This window comes from Macrotis lagotis, chromosome X, assembly GCF_037893015.1.
Source record: "Macrotis lagotis isolate mMagLag1 chromosome X, bilby.v1.9.chrom.fasta, whole genome shotgun sequence".
In the NCBI taxonomy this organism is placed as follows: domain Eukaryota; kingdom Metazoa; phylum Chordata; class Mammalia; order Peramelemorphia; family Peramelidae; genus Macrotis; species Macrotis lagotis.
The window spans coordinates 234,772,771-234,797,292 of record NC_133666.1 but is presented as its reverse complement, the minus strand read 5'-3'; the positions used below and the strand labels follow the sequence as shown (position 1 = coordinate 234,797,292).

At 34.3% G+C, this 24,522-nt stretch overlaps 1 protein-coding gene across 1 annotated transcript in view; it reads right to left on the bottom strand.

The window, feature by feature from the left end:
• Window positions 1–24,522, bottom strand: part of EDIL3 (EGF like repeats and discoidin domains 3) — a 629,614-nt gene that overhangs the window by 485,632 nt on the left and 119,460 nt on the right. The window contains exon 2 of the mRNA XM_074207740.1: window positions 191–319. Coding sequence (XP_074063841.1) covers window positions 191–319 — 129 coding nt within the window. The remainder of the gene's footprint in view (window positions 1–190; window positions 320–24,522) is intronic.

The following is a 24,522-nucleotide window of genomic DNA, read 5'->3' as shown; positions in this document are numbered from 1 at the left end:
GCGAAAATAAATAGAAGGGGGGAAGAAAGGATAAAAGGGTAATAACTAACACAAAAAAAGACAGCCAAGTACCCAGAAAATAGCAACACTTACACAAAATATGTATAAAACATCACAGCCAAAGTCAAGGCATATATCAAATAAAGAAAATACTTAGATAAACATTAAAGTGTTCAAATCTTGCACTTACCAACCTCCACAACACTAGAGCAATTGGGATCTGTGAAACCGTCTGGGCACTCACAGGAAAAAGATTCATCAGCCAGTCCCATCAAACAGATTCCTCCATTTTCACATGGGTTGGAGTCACAAATATCACCTGCAAATTGAAGGAACAGGTACTAAGGTTTTCATCTAACCCATCAGGCCCATCTGATGAATTATCCATTATTAGGCAGATTCTACTGTATTGTTTAATGTAAAAACATTTTTGTAGTTTTATTTGATGCTACCTCTTAGAACAAAGATTACATGAAATGAAATTCATGTAGTTTGGTGATTCAAACACAGCATGAAGATGACTTTTTGTCTTTTATTTGTGTTTTGAGATATTGGAGTAGAATAAATACATTTTTAAAAAAACAAAAAGCAATAATATTAATCCTTTTATTTTGAATAGTTTATGATTGTTCATTAAGTTTAAAAGCAAATGAAAATAATTAAAAATAGCCAAGAATATGTTGAAAACAGAAAAATATGGGAAGACCTATGTGAATGAGTTTAAAAAATTACTATAATAATATAAATGGAAAAAGATAAATGCAATTCAATTACAAGTAACTCTAACAAGTTAATTAGTCTCTGAAAAAGAGATAAAAATATTCCTCCCTATATTATTTTCAGAAGTAGGGATTGATGGGTAAGGCAAACTGTATTATATATGCCACACTTATAGTTCTCCACCTCAGATAAGAATTTACTTTTTTGATGGCTTTGTTATTTTTCTTTTTTAATCTAAATTCTTTTTGGTTAAATATTAACTTCCAAGTTGTCTCTCTCCCTCCCTCTGTACTCCTCACTAGATAAGGCTACCTTTTGATATATGTATATATACACACACATACACATAGACATATATGTAAAACCATACTATGCCTACTTCTGTTCATCAGTTATTTCTTTGGATAGCAATTTCTTTCTAATTCCTTTGTAGTTGATTTGATTATTTATAATACTCAGAATGTAAATCATTCACAGTTATTCTTTGAACTATGTAACTGTTTCCATTTCCAGTGTACTTTTGGTTCTGTTCATTTCAATTCATTATTTCATGCAAGTCTTTCCAGGTTTTTTCTCCCCTAAAATCAACCTGCTCATCATTTCTTAGAGAAAATAATATCATTATCACAGTCGTATACCACAATGTATTTAGTTTAGTAATTCCTCAACTTATGAGAATCCCCTCAATTTCCAATTATTTGCCATCACCAAGAAAGTTGTCAGAAATAATTTAGAATAAATAAGTTCAGAGCAACTTGAATAGAACACTGATCCTGAAGTTAGCAGGAGCTGAATTCAAATCCAGTCTCAGACACTTGATATTTACTAAATGTGTGACTTGGGACAAGTTATTTAACTCCATTTCCTTCCAAAAACAAAACAAAAAGAACAAATTAATAGGTTCTTTTTTCCTTGATGATCTTAGGAAATAGATATGATAGTATTATTGTTGTATCAAAGGGTAAACACATTTTTGTAAATCTTTGGTTATAATTCCAGATTGTTTGTCAAAGTGGTTGTATCAGTTCGCAATTCTACCAACAGTTTATTAGTGTCATATGAACTCTTTAAGAGTTCTTATCCATATTATATGGTAAGCAATTTCTTTCAGAGTACTCTTAAATGTGCATAATAATTTCTGATTTCTTAAGAAAAATAGACCTGTGATTACATTGATATATAACTCATGTGGAGAAAATTCCTTCTTCCTTGCAAGTTGATCCCTTCTCTGTGACCTATAATCATTATGCGATTGAGTGACTCATCTAAAATTACATACCCTTGTGTAAGCCTCAAATCTAGTTTACTGACTCAAGTAAATCATAGTTCCACAATGCCATAATCTCTCATTTACTAAATATTAAAAATTTTGCTTTATTTTTTCTATTCTAATTTCATTGGAAGCTAACTTCTTATTTGAATCAAAGTGGAACATAAAATAACAAGATAAAAATTACGATTACTTTTATGAAAAGTCAATGAATTTCACTGTAACAGTGCTTCACAGTGCCTTTGATTTTGCCCACTTTTATAATAAGGTAATTATTTGAAAACACTCACTATTCAATCTTACACACCCATCATTTTGATCACTGATAATAGTATTCAGAAAATCTTACTACCTTAGCAATCATATACTGGAATTTAATGAATTAATTATTCCCCCCAAATTCCTTTCTACTAAGCATCTACTATGCTTAAGGCATTGATGCAAAATAAACAAAAGTTCTTGTCTTCAAAGAGCTTTTATTTGGGAGAGAAGTGTGTATGTATACATATATATGAACTGGACCCAGATGACTGTGGAGGAAAAAGTGAGGTTGGTGACTTTGCATAGACCCAACCTCCTTATTTAAATCAATTTATTTGCAGGTCATGGCATCAGCTCCCTGTTATCCTTCATGACCTTCTTTAAGAATGAAGGACAAGCAAGAAATATGTACGTATGCACTCACCTATACATATACTTAGACATAGTCATATGGTAAAATGATAAAATAAGAATATGTAAAAGTAGTAAAGTGGAGGGGAAATAAGGCTTAAGGAAGGCATTGGTAAAAGGTGATGCTTAAGGTGCATTTAGAAGAAAATTCTTTGAGGTAGAGGTAAAGAGAAACTGGATTACTGGCACAAGATTGTTGTTTATTAACAAAGAGTACCATGATATCACAGATGTGATACTATGACATGCAAATGAATTGAAAATAAGTGACAGAGGACTATGCAAAGTCACCCATCTCACTTTTTCCTTCAGAGTCAACTGAGTCCAGTGGCCAGATAAGAACCAGGATGACTGGAGATAGCCCTGGATGTGAGGCAGTCAGGTTGAAGTGACTTGTCCCATGTTACACAGTCTCAAGTGTCTGAGTGCAGATTTGAATTCCTGTCCTTCTGACTCTAAGGTCAGTGGTCTTGCCACCTAGCTGCCCCTCTGATGAAATTAAACAACAAAAACATTTCTCTCTTCATTTTTGTGATGAGATCATCACTTAAAGGGCTAATAATTAGAAAGAGGTTAAGTAGGATAAGGAGGACAATATTATAGGCAGTTAGGAAGACGAAAAAAAGAGGAAAAGGAAGAGGAGGGGGGAGAGATGGAGTCCCATGTTTGAGAAACAAGGAGAAAGTCAGTTTGACTGAGTTGTCTAAAAGGACATAATATACCATATTTTCCAAGGTATAAGATGTACTTTAATTTGGGGCCCTGAAATTGGAAAAAAATGTATTACATAAAGTTATTGAACTCAAATTTTATTCATCATGAGATTCAAGGAACTTTTGTTTATAGCTTTAAGGCATCTTTTGGGCAAGTCTGGTGCATGGACACATGCTTAGTCCATTCTGTTTCATGAACCTGAAGCACTAGTTTTGTCCTCCTTTGAAATCATTCACTTCTTTTTCATCATCAATTCTTCTGGTCTCCTGCTGAATCATCTTTGTGGACATAGAAATTCTACTTGCCCTTTGATCTTCAATCCATTTCTTCAATTCCCTCTTTAGATCAGACCATTTGGTTGACTCGCCTCTCATGACTTTCTTTTGCAAGGGAGTTTTTAAGTTTGGTTTCTTCTTCTCCTAGCCAGTCTTGGATTATTTTCTCATTTGGAGGTGGATCAAACTGACATTCAGCAGCACAATTTCCATTCACTTTTGCAAACTGGATCACTTTCAACTTGAATTCAGCACTGGAGGAAAGTCTTTTGTGAGCTATTTCTGGGCAGAATGTGGCAAAACGTAATCTAAAATACCAGTTACAAATCCAAAACAATGAAAGCACAAAGACAGCAAGTGTGAAAGAGCAGATAATGCAAGTAAAAAAATCTACAATCACGGTACAAGATGCTCCTAATTTTTAGAGTCCATTTTTTTCAAAAAGGGTATGTCTTATACATGAGGAAAAAATGGTAAAATGAGACTAGTAATAAAAATTAAGAGTAAACTAAGTAGGCTTTTAAAAAAACCAACAGAGAAGTTTTTGATCCTATTCAGAATAAAAATGAGTACAAGAACAACATGGCCCACTCTGAATGTGAAGAAAATCATTTTGGCACATTTACAGAAGATGAATTGGAATGGGGAGAGATTTGAGATAGATCAATCAAGATGTCCTTGCAAGAGTCCAGGAAAGAGGTTATAAGAACCTGAACTAAGGTGGTTAACTTTAGGAATAGAAAGACAGAATTAGATGTGAGACTTTGAGGTTAAAATGACATGATTTGGCAAATTACTAGATATTGTGTTATAAGAGAAGGTGACAGATGCAAGAACTTAAAGGATAGAGGAATGAATAAGAGGTAATGAAGAGGTGACAGTGAATATAAATAATAGTTTATAATCTAAGGGGTGTAAACTGACACTATCAACCAGGGTTCATAAAGCAGCAAGTTCTTACCTGTCTGGTTCTATTATTAATAGTAAATGATTACCTGTGCTTGCATGAGACAATGATTTTGGCTACCGTTATCATGATTTTTATTTATTGTTGCAATTTTTCAGTTGTTTCAGTGCTGTTGTACTCTTCATGAGCTCATTTAGAGTTTCCTAGGCAAAGATATTGGAATGTTTTGTCATTTTCTTCTCCAGATTGCTTTATAATGAAGAATTGGGGGAAATGGGATTAAGTGACTTTTCCTGGGTAACAAAGCTCATAAATTCCTAACACCAAATTTGAACTTCAGGTCTTTCTCATTGCAGCCTTAGTGTTCTTTCCAGTGTGCTAATTAGCTTTTTATTTTCATTTTTTGTTAAATAATTTCTATGATTTATTATATATATATTGTTAAATAATTTCTGTGATTTATTACAAACTTTGTTTTAATTTAATTAATTTAATTTAGTATCAGAATAACTAGATAATTAATTATCGACAATTTAGATTTGAATTTATTTCAATATATAAAATTATCCAAATTTCACTCTCCCTATATCTCCATCATGTTTCTTTTTGTAGTCATACTTATTCATTTATTTTTTAAATGCTTCTAATTAGTATGTATTCAGTTCTGCTGATTGTGCTTTTACTGTTTTTCATTATATCATAAGGGTCTTTCTAGATTTCTTTATATTCCTTGTGCTAACTATTTCAATTACATTACATTAATATATCATAGTTTTTTTAGTCATTCCCATATTGTTAGGCAATTATATTTTTTTCCAATGTAGATTTAGGATTCTAAGACTCTCTTATTTTCTTGTCCCTTTAGAGAACTTTGCATTATTTCAAAAGATTATAGGGCATAGGCTAAAATCTGAAAGACTGTAAGACATCATCTTTCTTAAGGAAAAAATGAGGTCTTGATCAACATGTAAATGTATCTTGTTTAATGTGATTCTTGTTCCTGAATGTCCCAAGGATATTTAACCAACTTGGTACTAGCCTCATTTTTCTTCCAACTCTATTCTTCAATATTTATCAAATTGTCTTGTCAGTCTAGCATAAAAAGGTAGAAGATTCAGCTTTTACTTGGACAGGTTGGTGAAGAACTTGGCTTTAGATCATTTAGTAAGTCAATTTTCCAACTCTTTCCTTACAAAGAAATGTTTTGACTAACAAAGAAATACAGATGTGAAACAATTCTTAGAAGCCATGAAGAAAATTTATGAAAATCTTTAAACAGATAATTCTGTGTGTGTGCCTGTTTATAACTACACTTTGGGGGGGGGTATACTCCTATCAATGCAAGTATTGTATCAGAAAGTAGAGTTATTTTTGAAACTTTGATTTAAATGAGATTGTTCTCTATATATTTGAAATTCTACATACCGAGAGGGAACAAGTCATAATGACTAGGCCAGTCAACTTGATGTCAGGAAAATAGAGTTTAAACCCTACCTTAGATACTTACTAGCAAAATGACATTGGGTTAGTTATTTAAGTATCTATACATTTAATTTTCTCATTTGTAAACTAATTGATTGGTCTTCATGGTTTCTAAGGTCCCTTTGAACTGTAAATTTATAATCCTAAATTACTGGAATATGTACCTATATCTTTGAAAATTGGCAAACCCTGAGTGTACCTTAAACAAACAGAATTTTTCATGCTTCTGATTTAATGAAAAATTAATTTGCATAGACTAGGAATGCTATATGGCTGCTACATATCTGCAACAACTTTTGAAATATAATAATGCCAGAATTACTGTATCAATGTTATTTTGCCCAAAACTATGTTTTACTTCAGCAACATGCCTATGTTCTAACTCAGTCATCCAGATTTAAATTCTATTGTGTCAAAAATTCAGATGCATTAGGAAAATGTCTGTCAACATAAATTGAGAAAAACATATAAAGCAACATATAACCATTTCTTAGAGAAGTTTAACTAATATAAATCTGTTGTCCAAGAAAAAAGGCTCAAAACCCAGAGACTGCCTTGAGAAAAAATCTGATCTGTTTACTAGAGTGATGAGTAAGATGGAGAGAAAATAAATTTCTGTATTAAAAAAGATAAAATGAAATAGGGTATAGTTTCATTTACAAAAACCCACTGGAATGAGATAATGGGATTACGAACGATGGTCACCTCAAGAAAAGTTATTGGGAAAAGGGAGTACAGAAAATTTAGCTTAGAAGCATCAAAGCTGAAACATACAATCATATCTAGATGTGACTCAAAAAAAGTTAAAAAAATCTATGCAAAAATCTAAAGAGTTGACAGCATTTCTATAGTGATCTGTTCCTATCATTAATGATAATGGAAGAATGTCATTTGAACCCTAACAATTCAATTGAATTCAATAAGTATTTCTTAAGCATCTGCTATAAGCCAGCCACTGCTAATTTCTCCATATTGAATGGGTTATATATAATAGTTGAAGATGAAGATGAAGTCAAAAGGAGCTGAGAGAGGGATGTTGCTAAATATAGAAGGAATCTGTTATAGAGGCAATTTTAAGGCATTCAGTAATCAATTTTCTATATATTTCAAAGTACATGAAGTTCCAAAAGAATTGAAAAGATTATAGATGATTTCACTGACTCACTCTCTACCCAATGTCTCCCTCATTCCCCCCAGGTGATCAATAGCAATTTTAACACATAGGTCTCCTTTCTCATTTCTAGAAAATCTTTATAAGAATGAGCTATACATTCTTGGAGGATACCATTCATAAATATATATAAGAAGGAATAGGCAGCATTTCAAAGATAACTTTCTACTTAATATCACATCTTTAGTGACATACTTGATGGAGAGATGTAAAGAATATAATACCTCACTGTGCTTGCTGACTGTTGAACATAAAAAAAGCCCATGACACTATGCAGCAAACTGTAACCTTGGTAAACACAACCAAAAAGATACATTTGTTCAACTGATGAGTAATGTTAAATGATCAATGTCAAATGAATGTAGAAATATGCTCAATAAAGATGTTTGTCACCATCATGGATGGTTCTGCTTTAAATTCAAATGTGAGAGATTTTCCCCTAGGGAAATGAGTTTTTTCAGATTTTCTTTTCTGCAATTGATAATGTTTTAGTTGTATCACATCATAAACATCACACGTCTTCCTCAGTGGGACCCCAGTCACTCAAAAGAGATCAACCTAGTGAGAAGAAACCATCACCAAATGAAAATAACTAATGAGCAGTCCATTGAAATAGTCTGTTTTCACACTTAAATTGAACAGGCCCTAGAGGTATTCAAAGATTCAAATTAAGAACTAAAAAAGAGAAGAAAAAGTTTGATTACATAGTTAATTTCACAAAATTTTAATTAATTGTTCTCACAAAAACTCAACTTTTTAATACCAATCAATATTTTCTCATTATTCATATATTCGTTTTTCATATTGTCAAGAGAAACATTGAGAGTTAAAATTTAATTATTACTACCTTTTGTTTTCACACCAATTATTTCTAAATATATTCTTCATCCATCACTTAGTGAGCTTTTTCTTTTTATCTTTTTGAAATATTTATTATTTCTTTTAATTATTCTTTTTTATTTGAATTTCCAATGTTTTTGGAATTTGGAATACCTTCCTTCATGCTCCATCATTCCTTGAAAAGCAAGTAATATATTAATTTTCAATATCAATGGGTTAATTATCAAATATCAATATCAATTGATTTCAATAGTATATCAAGTATAAATGTGAAATCATGCAAAATATTTCCAAATACTTAGACATACCAAGAAGAAGCAGGAAAAATAAAATGAAAAAAATATACTTTAATTTGTATTTAGTTGTGTTTCCGGAGGTAGATAATATTTTTCATCATAAGTTCTTTGGAACTGTCTTAGGTCACTGTATTGATCAGAATACAAAATTGATCATCATTACAATATTGCTATTATTGTTCATAATGATCTGCTGGATCTGCCTACTTCATTTGGAATCAGTTTATATAGTTCTTCCCATATTTTTCTGAAATCATCCTGCATGTCATTTCTGATAGCACATTAGAATTCCATCATAATCATATGCCAAAAACTCCCAATTTATGAGCAACATTTCAATTTACAATTATTTGCCATCACAAGGAGTAACTATAAATAATATAGTTACTATCCTTTTTTTCTTTGATCCCTTTGGGTTACAGACTTTGTTGGGTCAAAATATATTAATGAAGTTTTCTAGCCCTTCAGGCATAGTTCCAAATTGTTCTCCAGAATGGTTGGATCAGTTCACAACTCCACCAGTAGCTCATTAGTGTATTTGGGTGTAAGGTGGTGACTTAATTTGCATTTCTCCATCTAATAATTACTTATAGCAGTTTATTTTCATACAACTATGGATAACTTTGATTTCTTCTTTTGAAAACAGACTGTCAATCTGGGAGCCAAGACGGTGACAAGAGTGGATCGTGTCTTAGGTGCTCTCTCATAAATCTTCAAAACTAAGGACTTTAACTAAATTTTTAAGAGACAGAACCCACAGAGGGACCCAGTGAGGCAGTTCTCCTACTCAAGGTAACCTGGAAAAGAGCAGAAAGGCTCTGCTTCCTGGGGTTGGAGGGGTAGCCCACCAGAGGGGTGGCCCTCCAGAGTGAAAGAACTTCAACCTCCCAGAGGCAGCCCCAGGGTGCTGGGAGCCACAACTCACAGCAGCGGGGGAGTTTCCTGAGCTACACCCTGGGGAGCACTGGGCACAAATTGGGGGGACAGCAGGGGCACCTCTGCCAGAGCAAGTACATGAAGTCCAGCCCTCAGGGCACACAGTGAGCAGCTTGGCCACTGCATTCCAGATCCAGGAAACATAAGCAGGCAGAGCTGGTAAGCAGGAGCCCCCAGGGCATGAGCCCATTGAGCTGAGGGAGGGGAGTGAAGAGAGACTGCAGAGCTCTGTCCTCTGCCCCTGGAACAGGACTCTGGGGCTCTGAACACATTCAGATCCTGATCCCAGTCTAGGCCCCCCCGTAGAACAGCAGGGCCCCCGCAACCTCAGCCCTGTGGCAGAGGGGAGTATCTATGGTCATTCATAGACCAGGAGGGAGGACAGAGCCTCACACACTGAGATCCTTGTGGGAGTGTCCCAAAAGCTCGGGAAGCACCCCCCAAAACAGGCTTAGGCTGGGAAAATTAGCAAGAAGAGAAAGAGGAACACCATTGAGAAATACATTATCTATGATCCCAAGAAGGATCAATATACTCAGTCTGAAGATGAAGAAACACAAGCTCCTGCATCTAAAGACTCCAAGAAAAACAGAAATTGGGCTCAGGCTATGACAGAGCTCAAAAAAGACTTTGAAAATCAAATGAGGGAGTTAGAAGAAAAACTGGGAAAAGAAAAGAGAGAAATGCAGGAAAAACATGAAAATGAAGTCAGCAGCCTAGTCAAGGAAATCCAAAAAAATGCTGAAGAAAATAGCATGCTAAAAACCAGCTTAGGTCAAATGGATAAAACAGTTCAAAAAGTTATTGAGGAGAAGAATGCTTTAAAAAGCAAAATTGGCCAGATGGAAAAAGAGATAAGAAAACTCTCTGAGGAAAACAAATCTTTCAGACAAAGAATAGATGAATTTACGAGAAATTTACGAGAAATCAGGATTCATTCATTACTTCAAAACCAAAAAAATGAAAAATTAGAAGAAAATGTGAAACATCTCATTGAAAAAGGAACTGATATGGAAAAGAGATTTAGGAAAGATAATTTAAAAATTATTGGAATACCTGAAATTCATGATCAGGAAAAGAGCCTTGACATCATTTTCAAAGAATTACTACAGGAAAATTGCCCTGATATCCTAGAAGCAGAGGGCAAAATAGAAATGGAGAGAATCCACCAATCCCCCCCTCCAAGAAATAGATCCCAAAAAACCAACCCCTAGGAATATATTAGCCAAGTTCCAGAACTCCCAAGTCAAAGAGAAAATATTACAAGCATCCAGAAGGACACAATTCAAATATCATTGAGCTGCAGTCAGGATCACAACAACTACATTAAAACTTCGGAGGGCTTGGAATATAATATAATATACCAGAAGGCAAAAGAGCTTGGAATGCAACCGAAAATCAACTACCCAGCAAAATGAATGTCCTCTTCCAGGGAAAAAGATGGACTTTCAATGAACCAGGGTAATTTCAAACGTTCCTGTTGGAATGGCCAAAGCTGAACAGAAGGTTTGATCTTTAAATAAAGGACTCAGGTGAAGCATAGAGGAGCAGGGGAAAATATGAGGGACTTAATGATGATGAACTGCATGTATTCCTGCATAGAAAAATGACACTGATAATACTCATATGAACCTTCTCAGTTAATAGAGCAGGTAGAAGGAGCTTTTATAGTTGAATCACAGGAGAAAGATGAATTTGAAGATAATATATGGTGTAAAAATGGAGTCAATAGAAAAAGGGGAAATGTAATGGGAGAAAGAAAAAGGAGAGGGGAAATAGGACAAGATATTTCATATAGTAAGATTTTTCTTTATTGCAATGAGCTATTGCAATGATATGGAAAGGGGGAAGACAAGGGGTAATGAGGGAATCTTTGCTCTCATCAGAGGTGGCTATGAGAGGAAACAGCATATATACTCAATGGGGTATAGGCATCTAGAGTAAGAAGGAGGGGGGGACAGGGGGAAGGGGGGATGTGAGTGATGGAGGAGAGGATGGAACATGGGGGGAAAGTGGTCAGATATAACACATTTTCTTTTTTTACTTCTTTCAAGGGGCTGGGATTGGATGGCCTGTCCACGACCATAGGGCCAGGTGAATGCTAGGCCTAGGGTGTGGTAGGGGGCCTCGGGGGCTCGGGGCCTCTTGGCCCCAGGTCCAGGGATCTGTCTGCTGCTCCACTCAGCTACCCTACAGCAGAGTCAGAGTGAATGAAGAGAGAAAATATAGTACATGGTAGTGGAGAAATACAAAAGGAGGGAGTTGCAATCAGCAATGGCAATGATGGAAAAATATGGAAGTAACTTTTGAGATGGACTTATCATAAAGAATATGATCCACCCACGACAGAGTTGTTGGAGTTGGAACAAAGACTGAAGCACATTTTTTATTATTATTATTATTTTTTGGGGGGTGCAGGGCAAATGGGGCTGGGTGGCCTGCCTGGGGCCACATAACAGGGTGATCTTTGGGTGTCTGAGGCTGGATTTGGACCCGGGTGCTCCTGGCTCAAGGGCCAATGCTCTGGCCACCACCTAGCCACCCCTACTATTATTACTATTTTATTTTATTTTGGGTCTTTTTTTTTTGTTTGTTTTTTGCATTGCAGTGGGGTTGGGGTGGCTTGCATGTCACATGGCTGGGTGATTGTTGGGTGTATGGGGCCACATGCGGGCTCAAGTGCTCCTGGCTCCAGGCTGGTGCTCTGTCCATTGCACCACCTGGCCATACCTACAATTATTACTATTATTTTTTTTAATTTTACTTTTTTTTCTCTCCCCTTTATCGCTCAAGTGAGTCTATAGTTTTGGGGGGGAGTGGTATTTTGTTTACTCTTAAACAAGAATATTTTATTAATGTATAAAAACATTATTTGTACAAAATGAGAATAAATAGTAAATATTAAAAAATATATTCATTTGAGGGGCAACTAGGTGGTGCAATGGATGAAGTATCGACCCTGGAGTCAGGAGTACCTGAGTTCACATCTACCCTCAGGCACTTAATAATTACCCAGCTGTGTGGCCTTGGGCAAGCCACTTAACCCCAATGCCTTGCAAAAAAAGAAAAAAAAAACCTAAAAAAATATACATCTTCATGTGGATGAATGTTCAAAAACTTTCATAACATGTAACTGGAAAAATAAAATAAAATACAAATTGAAAACAATTTTTAAAGGTTAAAAAATAAAAAAAAACCAGACTGTCCCTATCTCTTGACAACTCTTCAATTAGGGAATGGTTCTTATTTTTATTAATTTTACTCAGCTTCCTTCTCTCCACAAGAAAAGAAGTCAACGCCAATATTTTTGCAGTAACAGTATCTTGGGATACAAATTTTGGGTATGATTATTTCCAGATAATCAGAATTGTAGTAGACACTCTTTACAATGAAAAGACCAGTAATCCACACAAAAAAAATCATATAACAAAAACATTGTGGCATATATTTGGACAATTGATGAATTAAGTGGAAGGACAACTGATAGTTAGCCTGGATGTTATACAACTGTTATCTGTGATGTATTAACACCAATAAAAATTCTCCATTTTTCTCTTACATGTCTGAAAGGTGTTAGACAAGAGTCTAGAGATGATAGGGGATGTGTGCTTCCAATCTGAATGACTGGTGGAGAGGGAAGTACTTAATCAATGACACCATGAACTCATCAAAATATCAAAGCATGAGGAAATAGTCATAGTACTATATTATTTAATGCATAAGTTGGTTAAGCATTTGGTTGCATGTACCCTCAACACTCATGAGTGTAGCTCAAATGAGATTAAAATGTAATTTGGAAATAGTTTTAAAATAAATAAAAGAATATTATAAAATAGATATTACTATGTGGTTTTCTAAGACAATGTGCAACCCATGTTGCTCTAGATATATATAGTTTAGTGGCTCCTGCATGTATTTGAGTTTAACATCTGTGCTTTAAAGAATGCTTCATTATATCTTTTGATATTCTGATAGGTACCCATTTGTCAATTTAGGAAATTGTAATCTATTTATTAAATGATTTTTCACAAGGTACACAGTGATGCAATTAAGGTCGATAAGGTTGGAAATTATTTCAATTTTGTCTCTGTTTTCATAGTTCTTTTTATTGCTCCCTAGAAGGTATTTATCAATAGCTTGCCATTTGAATAATTAGTTAATTGATTGATTTATGGTTGTACAATAAATCAGTAGCAAATTGGAAAGCAGAATCCATTATCATAGAATCCTAGAATCATGAAATTTTAGAGGTAAAGGGGATTTTAGTGCTCATCCAAATTGGTTGCTTCGTTCAAAAGATTAATAAATGTAAACCACTAATATTTGGAGAAAGGAAAATTAAAGTAACCTTGAATTTCTTCTCACAACCAACAGATTGACAAAGATGACAAAGAAGGAACCTAACAAATGCTAGAAAGGTGATTGGAAAACAGAACCACTAGTAGAGTTGTGAATTTTTCTAACCATTCTGGAAAGAAAGTTGGAAATATCAAAAAAGATAAATCATACCCAACCTTTGATGCATAAACATAGTTACAAAGCCTTCACTCCAATTAGGTGAAAGGAAAAGGAAAAGAATGCATATTTACAAAAATGTTATACTTTCTCTTCCCATAACTGGAAAAAAGAAAGGAAAATAAAGTGGATATTTACCTATTGGAAATGACTAAACAAATTAAAGCATATGAATATAATGCAATTTTATTGTGTAATAAGAAATGGCAAAATGGAGAGTTTCATAAACTCTATCACATGATGAAGAACAAAATGAGCAGTACCAGAAAAACTTTTATATATCACAAGACAAGTTTGAAAAATTTCAGAATTATGATTACTTCAGTAACAAACCATGATTTCAGATGACTGAAAATGAATAATATTCTTGTTCCTGCTAAAGTAGTAAAAGAGAAAATGAAGAATGAAACATTTATGTGTGTGTATATATACGCATAAACCTATGTTTACTTAAATAGTCAAATAAAACAAATTTCCCCACTGGAAAATTATCTGTCTATATTACATATGCACACATACCTGTATATGTACAAAATATATCACATATTTGCTTTTGTTTATTTTACCTAGTCAATGTGAAAATTTGTTTTCTTTGGTGCTGCATATTTATCATATGGGTTTTTCTTATTTATTGTTCAATAAATAGAAAATAAATGTTAATTGGAAAATAATTAAATTTGGGAAAAGTATAAAAACTTAGATTCAGAGAGGTTGCGATTTTCCCAAGGTCATTCAGTATAATAATAACAAACCTGGAACAAGAAGCATGTACCTCTTCCAGTCTAAACTTCTTTTCCCTTGATCCTCTAGATTCCTCTAGAAACTTTTCAATTTTCAGAGCTGTTAGGCAAAGTAAGGAACCCCATAGCTGTTCCAATTCCAGATGAACATTCTAAGAAGATAGTGTGGGATCATTCCTTACAAGAATGAATAGATGATTCCAGACTTTGATAACCCTATATTACATTCTTAAACCAGTAGACTTTTTTTCCTCTTTCTTGCCATTGCTCTATTTAATGGAATAGATTATAAAATAATAGATTTAGAGCTTTAGAGCTCAAAGAAACCTTCAGTACAATTCCTTAAATTTGCAAATGGGACTCAAAGGAGGTAAAACAGCTTGTCTGATGTCACAGGGGTAGAAAGTGACAGAGCTGGGATTCAAACCAAAGTCCTCTGACTCAATAGATTGCACTACCTTTGCCTCTCTGGAACTTTACTTTTTCATCTGTAAAATTCAAGAATTTAGACTGGTGTGAGACACTTTTTCAACTCTAGATCTATGGGCCTATAACCTCCTATCTTACGACTCTGCATTCATCATTCTTTCTACTACACCACAATGTTGACAGTCTTAAGAGGGGAAAACAACATTTCTTAGATTGACTTCATTTCTTTTAGGGCAAAGAAAATGGTTATCTGTGTCTATGTTATTATTCCTGGAGAGATAGGAATACAGTGAAACACTAAGGAGTTTGGTGATCTATTGACTATTCTTTTGGTTAAAACATATAAAAGATGATTCAATCCTAAGGCCAATTAAAATACACTTCAGAGACTTCTGATGCCCTATAGTGTCAATTAATTTAGGAAAGTGTAAGCTCAGGTAAGAACTTTTGATTGAAATACAATAAAATCTTGCACTTCAAGCAAGACAGTGCTTTTTTCCTTTTTTTCCTCCACCCCAGTGATTATATTGACATAGTCTGCTGAAGCCATCAATGTAAGTAGTCCAAGGAAGCTGAAAGGATCAGGAAAAACAGGACAATCCAAGATTCTGTGATTTTGCAGTCTTTTCCATGCACATCTAAAATGCAACTGTGCACAGCATAATCCATGAGCAGAGTTATAACTCTCTATTGCCTGGCTGATATTCTCCTATTTTACATTAGGGCAGATATGTTTAATTTGACTCTAACTATGCTTTATGATTCTGCCTCTCATTTGTGGCAGATGCAGGCAAATTAAGCTGATGCCGATTTTCCTTTTGGCAATAGCATAAAGCAATTATTTTCCTCAGGGGCAAGAAATCCTAGCCTCCTCTATTAAACCTACTGTTTTTCTGCTTATTCCACCTACTCTCTAGGATTCAGAGTTGACTAGGATGTGCCTGCCTGGATTCAAAATCTCCTTCAGTCATATCACTAGCTCTCTGCTCCATTTTCAACATGTCATTGCATTCATAGTGATTCTAATAACTTGCTTTATATTTATTTTTAAAAATTTACAGTTTTTGACCTTTTGACCTTGATTGATCTGGATATAGTTATTAAGATGCTATAGAGATGGATGGAATGATGTTGATACATTTGGATTTAGGTTAGCAAAATGCTTCTTTATGAAGTATGTAGTTTAAGTATAATTTCCCCTATTTACAGCTCAGGAAATGGAATCTTAAGGTGCTTTAAAAACTAGTCTCCAAATTGCCCAAAGTTATACAAGTAGGGTATGAATCTAATTTCCAATTTAGGTCTTCTGACTACAGGTTCAGCACTCTTCCACTTCTCTTTCAGAGGGAATATATTATTCCATTCTCATTTTTCTTGGTTATAAAAATTGACAGCTTAATCCTCTCAATTGAATGAATGAATGAAAAAAATTAAACATTTGTAAGACACCTTACTTAATGCTGAGGATAAAATAAAACAAGACAAGCCATCTGTTTTCAAGGAGTTCACATTCTAATAGTGAAGACAACAAATATCAGTTTGACTTTATTCATCTTTTCTTTAAGTAGAAAAACATATGTCATTTCCATTGAAAACTAAATTTCTGTGTTGGATGAGTTAAAAATGCCACTTTAGTGACAAGAATTTATTCTCCCCTTCTCCTCTCCCCTGTCCTGTTTTGATGGGTCTTACATTGCTGTGACTGCAGAAGAATTAAGGTTTACAATCTTTGCAGATAGCTGACAGGTGATACCTCCAAAAGGATTGTTTCCTCTAGATCATTGCTACTGACTTTTGAATTTCATATCAACTTTTAGTGAACTTTTCTCCTTAGTTTAATGCTACTTTAGTTGCTAATACCCAATTCTCTTATTTTTATTGAAAGACTAGTATATATATAAGTGATATAATGGCAAGCATTAAAGGTAAAAAAGACAAAAATAAGGCAGTCCCCTGTCCTCAGGGAGTTTAAATTATACTAAGATATTTATTTAATGGAGGTTGGGTGAAAGGAATTCCTGGCACTGACACATGTTAGTCATGCCCACCTACATACATCTAGTATATAATTCAAAATACTGCCTAAAGTAAATTCTATCATTAGATGTGATACATTTGAGTCCTGTAGCACTTTTTCTTGGAGGTTCTGTAAATATTTAGCTCAAAGAACTTCACTTAATTTACACTGTAATCAAATGATGTAAAAATTCATATATACACATAGTAGATATTTAATTTTGTTTATAAATTTGAATGGATTCAAACTCAGAAAGATATAAAAATATCTATATGCGGAAATGAAAAGTGTTGATGGCCACTTGAGCAAGTTTGGGTTAGAAGGTCAGTTATGACTAAAAACCTAAGCTCTGGTGACCCTCAAGCTGAAGGCTTTCCATGGAACTCTGATTTGATAACACAACTGCATTGGCCTCACTTGTTGATAGCCCTGTTCTTGAACTTCTTAACCTGGGTTATATCCTGCCAGGGCATCCTGCCCAAGTTAGAGTTATATCATTGTTTTTATCCTGTATGTTAATTTTGTGGTTTTCTGTTATAAATAACTGTTTGATACTTTCAATAAACAGCTCTGCTAGTTGTCCTGCTAGCACCCCCACCTGAGTGTACTTTTCTTTTCTCTCCAGAACTAAATGAATCTCCTGGTAGACAGGGGAACTCAACAAAAAAGAACATTAAAATGATTTCCTCACAATAATGGATTCAGAATGTATCAGTTAAATCACTCATTAGAATCATATGACCATAGAATTAGAGATGAAAATTGAAAGGAACTCTAGAGATCACTAGGTTCAAGCTGTCACTTTATAGATGAAGGAACCAGGGTCTAAAGATGTTAAGGAATTTCACTAACTTCCTATAGGTGATTAGGTCTTTGATAAACAGAGCTCAAATTTGAATCTACACAATGGTTCCAAATCCAATATTCTTTATCTTACAGCACAGATGTCAAAAAATTTAGATGCCAAATGTCAGTTCTACTAATTACTGCTTGTGTGCTTATGGTATTCCCTTAACTTCTTTTTTTTTTTTTTTTTTGCAAGGCAAATGGGGTTAAGTGGCTTGTCCAAGGCCACGCAGCTAGGTAATTATTAAGTGTCTGAGACCAGATTTGAACCCAGGTACTCCTGACTCCAAGGCCAGTGCTTTATCCACTACGCCACCTAGCTGCCCTTCCCTTAACTTCTTAATCCTACTTTCTTTAGATATGGAAAGAAGAGTTTGGATTAGATAATCAGATCATAGATATAGAATCGGAAGCAACATTCAAGATTTCAATTCAAAGCTTTATTTTTTCAAATGAGGAAACTGAATTTCATTTAAATAGCTTGCATGTAGTCAAAAAGATAATGTATCAAATAGAATTTCAACCCACTTTTTCCTGATTCCAGGACTGTTTGACTTTATTCCCTAGCACTCAAAGATTCTCTCTAGTTCTAAATCCTATCTCATTTTGGATGTACTCTGCATTAGACTAATTTTTCAATGTCATGTTATTCTAAAATGAAACCAAAAAAGAAAAAAATGCCTTCATTGATTAAAATAAAAATTTCAACTACATTATAAACAATGCACTTCACTAAACAAGCAGACTCTAACACACAAGTGGGCAATAACTCTACTTAAGATGAGATAAAGTTCATGAAAATTTGCATACTCAAATTAACCAAACTCACTGAAAATGTTAGCACCCTTATGACTTACTGCCTATGAAATTACACAGAACAAAATAAATGTCACTTTTGAATAAACAATATGCCTCTCAATTTGCAATTGTTTCTCTTGAGAGACCATTTACATTGAAATTATGAAATCTGATTTGTTACACAGTCTACTCAGTTTTGATGCACAGATTGATTTTAAGGTATACTTGCACAAATTAAAAATTATGGATATGTGACTGGTTCTAATTTATTTAAATGAAACTTGATGATGATGATGGTGTTTGTCCTTCATTCTCAAAGAAGACCGGTGATCAGAGCGGTGATGCCATGAGGTGAAGCAGATGATTTGGTTTTGAGTGAAGGAGTACTGTGTCACTAATCTCACTTTCACCTCGATTCATCTGGGTCCACTGACCAGATATGATTTAGAGTGACTAGAGATAGCCCTAGATGTGAGGCAATCAGTTTAATGACTTTCCCAAGGTCACACAGCTAGTAAGTGACAAATGTCTGAGACTGGATTTGAAATCCTATCCTGACTTCAAGACTAGTGCTTTATTTACTGCACCACCTAGCTGCCACAAAATGCAGTTTATTATAAATATTAACAATATTTCATTTTGTCCATATTTTAAAAAAATACATGTAGGATCCAATTTGTAATCAAAAGATAAAAGAAGATTCATACTTTAATGGATATAACTTTATTCTAAAGTGTACTTTTGATGTTAATATTCTGTCTAATTATCACATTCTGAGTCTAGAGGAATTCACCGTATGTCTCCAGAATAGGAAAAAAAAATCTACATCATCAGGTTTTCAATCTAAATTTTGTGCATGGTGATTTAAAAAGAGATTCTTTCATCTGTCAGTCTGTTTTCTTACTATTGTCTAATGCATTCTCATAAGAAACTCTTACAAAGATCTTAGAAAGCTTTCAGAACTGGGAACAATACAGCAGTAGTGGTTCCCTCCCCTCTATCTCCCAGAGAATAGCAGAAACCAGCAGGACTCATTATTAAACATGTACTTTTATGTGAAATTCATATCCCTGGGCACAAAGACCCAAAATGATAAATGACCAAACTGGAGTCAAATTATTCAAATCCATTGGGTCCAGGGGGCTGATAAATTGACAAGTTAATATGGGTTCTGGTATTAGCGAGCATAAAACAGGTGACACAATCCACATCTAGTCAATCAATAATCTATCATTTATCAAGCATTTATTAAGTAAGCATTATGTGCCAGGTATTGTAGTAGATGTTGAGGAAACAAATACAACATTTTAAAAATGCAAACTCTTTAAGGAATCTAGTCCTATTAGGGGCATTTAGATAAATAAATGAAGAATAAATACAAGATAATAAAGTGAAAATCATTTCACCGGCCCTGGAGTCAGGAGTACCTGAATTCAAATCTGGACTCAGACACTTAATAATTACCTAGCTGTATGGCCTTGGGCAAGTTACTTTACCCCATTGCCTTGCAAAAAAAAAAAAAGAAAAGAAGAAGAATCAATGCCTAAGGGGCAGCTAGGTGGTACAGTGGATAGAGCACTGACCCTGGAGTCAGGAGGACCTGAGTTCAAACCCAGCCCCAGACACTATTGACCTAGTTGTGTGACTTTGGGCAAGTCATTTAACCCCTTTGCCTTGCCAAAAAAAAGAATCAATGCCTGAATTGTTGCCAGTAATCATCATCATCTTTACTAAATCTCAAATTAAAGGCTAGAGAATTCTTGGAGCTAGAACATTTAATGCCTATCTTCAAAATTCTTTTATTTTATTTTCCATTATGAAATATGAAATCAAACAAACTATGAAGTGCCCTGCTAAAGAAAAATAGCATATTGACAATAATATCAACTGTACCTAGTCATGATTAATTTACAGGTAAAGGCTATCAAATGTTTAATGAACATTAATAATTATGTTATACAAATCATTTCCCAAAATTGTGCAAAAATTACCTACTTGTATTTCATGAAGAAAATATGGATAAAACAGAGAAAAACAAATCTAAACCAATATCTATCTCTAATCAATTTTATATAAACAATAAACCCCAGGGAAACTACAATTCCAGCATTCAAATGAATCTGTTATATTATTGATTCAAGTTCTCAACAATGATACAGAACAATAAATGAGAAATGAAGGGGGAACAACAGCATTTTAAAAACATATTATATTATAAATTAATAATCATTAATACTCTTTGGTACTGTTTGAAAAAGACAGAAACAGAAAAATGAAACAAACAAATGAACTTCAATAATACATTCAGTGAACATGAGAACATAAAATACTTGGCAAAGGATTCTATTTGACAGGAACTATTAGGGAAAAAAAACAAAAGAGGCATAACAAAAAATAAATTTAGGGCAGAATTTTACACCATGTATCATGACAGTTCCAAGTGAGCATCAAACTTATACATAAAAATGACACTTTTAAAAACTGAGAAAAATGGAAATCACAACTATGATTCCATGTCTATTGGTAGAATTCTTAAAGGATTAAAAGAAGTAACATAATAATTTTCAAATGCATGAAATAGAAAAGAGTTTATATAAATCAAATGGGAACTATAAATTTAAGGGTAAAATGTTATCTTAGATATCTTTCAAAATAGTTTGATATTCAGGTTATACTCAAATAGATTTTGTCTCCTCCAATTCCATGTTCCCTCCAATGATACAGATCATAAGCTCACTTATATCTGTCCATCTCTGTGATTTTTGTCCATGCCCCCTAAAAATTCATCATTGGCAATGCATTTAACATGCCAGAGGCCTTCTTTGATTTTTACTGACATTTTAAGTATATCAATGGAGTACTCAAGTCACATATGTATATGTTATAGTATGCTCACAACCAACATGTTAATTTTTATGACCATGGAGATCAACATCTAATATACTAATATACTAGGTAATTAAACTAGGTAAATAAAAACTAGGTAATTAAAAGAATTCCATAATGCATAAGTGGCTAAAGGATATAATCATTTTCAAAAGAAGAATAATTTTTTTATAATAATCAACTAACATTAAGTCTAATGGGGGTCAGATATCGTGCTAAGGTTACAATGAAAGCCAAAAGACAGTTCCTGCTTTCTAGGAGCTCACAATCTAATGGGGATGAAAACATGTAAAAAAATGCACAAACAATATAGAGAGGATTTCTGAAGTTCCTTTCAGTCTTAACATTTAAAAATACATCTCAAATCCACCTTCCCTTTGTTCTCAAGGTAACAGAATTTCCAAACAGTTATCCAATTAGTTTCTAGGAGAACTGGAAAAACTAATCTAAGACTTATATCTTTGGATGGTTGTTGTCTTAGTCTCAGTACACAGACACACAGACACAGACACACACACACACACACACACACACACACACACACACACACACACAGACAAACAGACACACACACACACACACACAGACACACCATCTACTCACATCCACTGCCTTCTTCTCAAGTAGACCCCCTTTTTTTTCCATGAACTCTTCCTATTAGGAAGACAATTCAATTTCTTTTACTCTTGCCCTCCCATATATATAGGAGGTAAAACGGGGGGGGGGGAGCAGATTAAAACATTCTGCTTTTTGAGGTAAATACCACTGCACTATTAGTTGACCTAACAGACCATGTCATTCTTATTAAGCCATGACCAGACAATGCTGGTGCTGCTGTTTAGTCATTTTTCACTATTATCCAACTCTTCATGACCTCATTTAGAATTTTCTTGACAAAGATCTTGGAGTACTTTGTCATTACCTTCTTCATCTCATTTTACAGATGAGGAAATTGAGGCAAGCCCACATAGCTAGTAAGTGTCTGAGTTGAATTTTAATTCAGGTCTTCCTGACTCTAGGCCAAGCACTCTATTCACTGTACATCAAAGATGCCATGACTGGACAATGGAAAGTCCTTATACTGTTATTGATTAACTATGTGAGCTTTGGCAGGTTCTTTAACCTCTTTGATTCCTTCATCTATAAAAAAGGTGGAAACAAATAGCTATCTTCTATATAACTCTTTACAATTTACAAAGTACTTTACACATATTAATTCATTTGATCCTCAGAATAACCTTGTATAGCAGATATCATTATTATCCTCATTACACCAATGAAAGAAGTTGGATTAGTAACTTGTCCAGGATCATTCAGATAAATAAATATCTGAGAGAGGGCTCCAACTCAGTCTTCCTGACTACAAGTTTTTTTATGTTTATTACTTTTTCACATTACTATAATAGTCTTGTTGTAAAGGTAAACATAATCCTACCTTCCCCCTACAAAGTAGAGAAAATTCAAGAAAAGTAAAGTGAGGGGGAAAAATGTGTTCCTCAATCTGTATTCAGACATCATCAGCTCTTTCTTTGGGATGGATAGTATTCTTTATCATAAGTCCATCAGAGAAGTTGCTTCTATATTTGTTTTCCCACAGTGACCATAGGTAGCTGCATTTGCCTCCATCCTATTTCCTTTCCCACCTACATTTCTTCTATTCTCTGTGCTTTTTCCCTGTCCCTCCTCAAAAGTATGTTGGATCTGACCACTCTCTCTCACCATCTTCCCTCTCTTCCACCATGTCCCCTTCCCACCCCCTTTCTCCCATCCCTTTTCTCTCCTATTTTTCTCTAAGGAAAGATAGATTTCTTTACTCAATTAAATGTATATGTTATTTCCTCTCTGAGACACTTCCAACTAAATGAAGGTTCACTCTTTCCCTCTCACCTTCCTCCCTTCAACTCATATTGAAAAAGCTTTTTTGTCCATTCTTTCTCTACTTTCCCTTTCTTCCAGTACATTCCTTTCTTGCCCTTTAACTCCATCTTTATGATAAACTGTACCTTGATATTCAGCCCCCTCTTGTGACTTATCTAGAGATGCTCTTTCTAACTGCCTTAATAAATGAGAGGGTTCACATGAGCTATTAGTATCTTCTTCCCATGAAGGAATACAAGTAATTCAGCAATGTTAAATTCCTCATAATTTACCTTCCCATCCACCCTCTCTTTGCTTCACCTGAGTCTTGTACTTGAAGATCAAACTATCTGTTCAACTCTGGTTGTTTCAACAGGAAAATTTGAAAGACCCCTATTTCATTGAATATCCATCTTTTCTACTGAAGGAGTATGTTCAGTTTTGCTGGGGAGTTGATGCTTGATTGTAACAATCCAAGCTCTTTTGCCTCTTGGAATATCATATTCCAAACTCTTTGAGCCCTTAATGTAGAAGCTGATAAATCCTGTGTAATCTTGATTGTAGGCTCATGATATTTGATTTGTTTCTTTCTGGATGCTTGCAATATTTTCTCCTTGCCTTGGGAATTCCAGAATTTGGCCATAATGTTCCTGAAAGTTTTTATCTTGGGATCTCTGTCAGGAGGTGATCAGTGAATTCCCTCAATTTCTATTTTACCCTCTGATTCTGGGAGATCAGGGTTCTTTTCCTGGAGAATTTTTGAAAAATAATGTCCAGGCTCTTTTCTAGGTTATGACTTTCAGGTAGCCCAATAATTTTTAAATATATCTCTTCTGGACCTGTTTTCCAGGTCAGTTGCTTTTCCAATGAGATATTTCACATTTTCTTTTAGTTTTTCATTCTTTTCATTTTGTTTTATTATTTCTTGATTTATCACAAAGTTATCAGCTTCCCTGAGCTCCATTCTGCATTTGAAGGAATTATTTTCTTCAGAGACCTTTTTATCTCCTTTTCCATCTGGGCAATTCTGCTTTGTAAGGCATTCTTCACCTCATTCACCTTTTGGACATTTTTTTTCCTTTTGACCCCAACTATTTTTAAGATATTATTTTCTTCAGTGTTTTTTTTTCTCCTTCACCAAACCACTGACT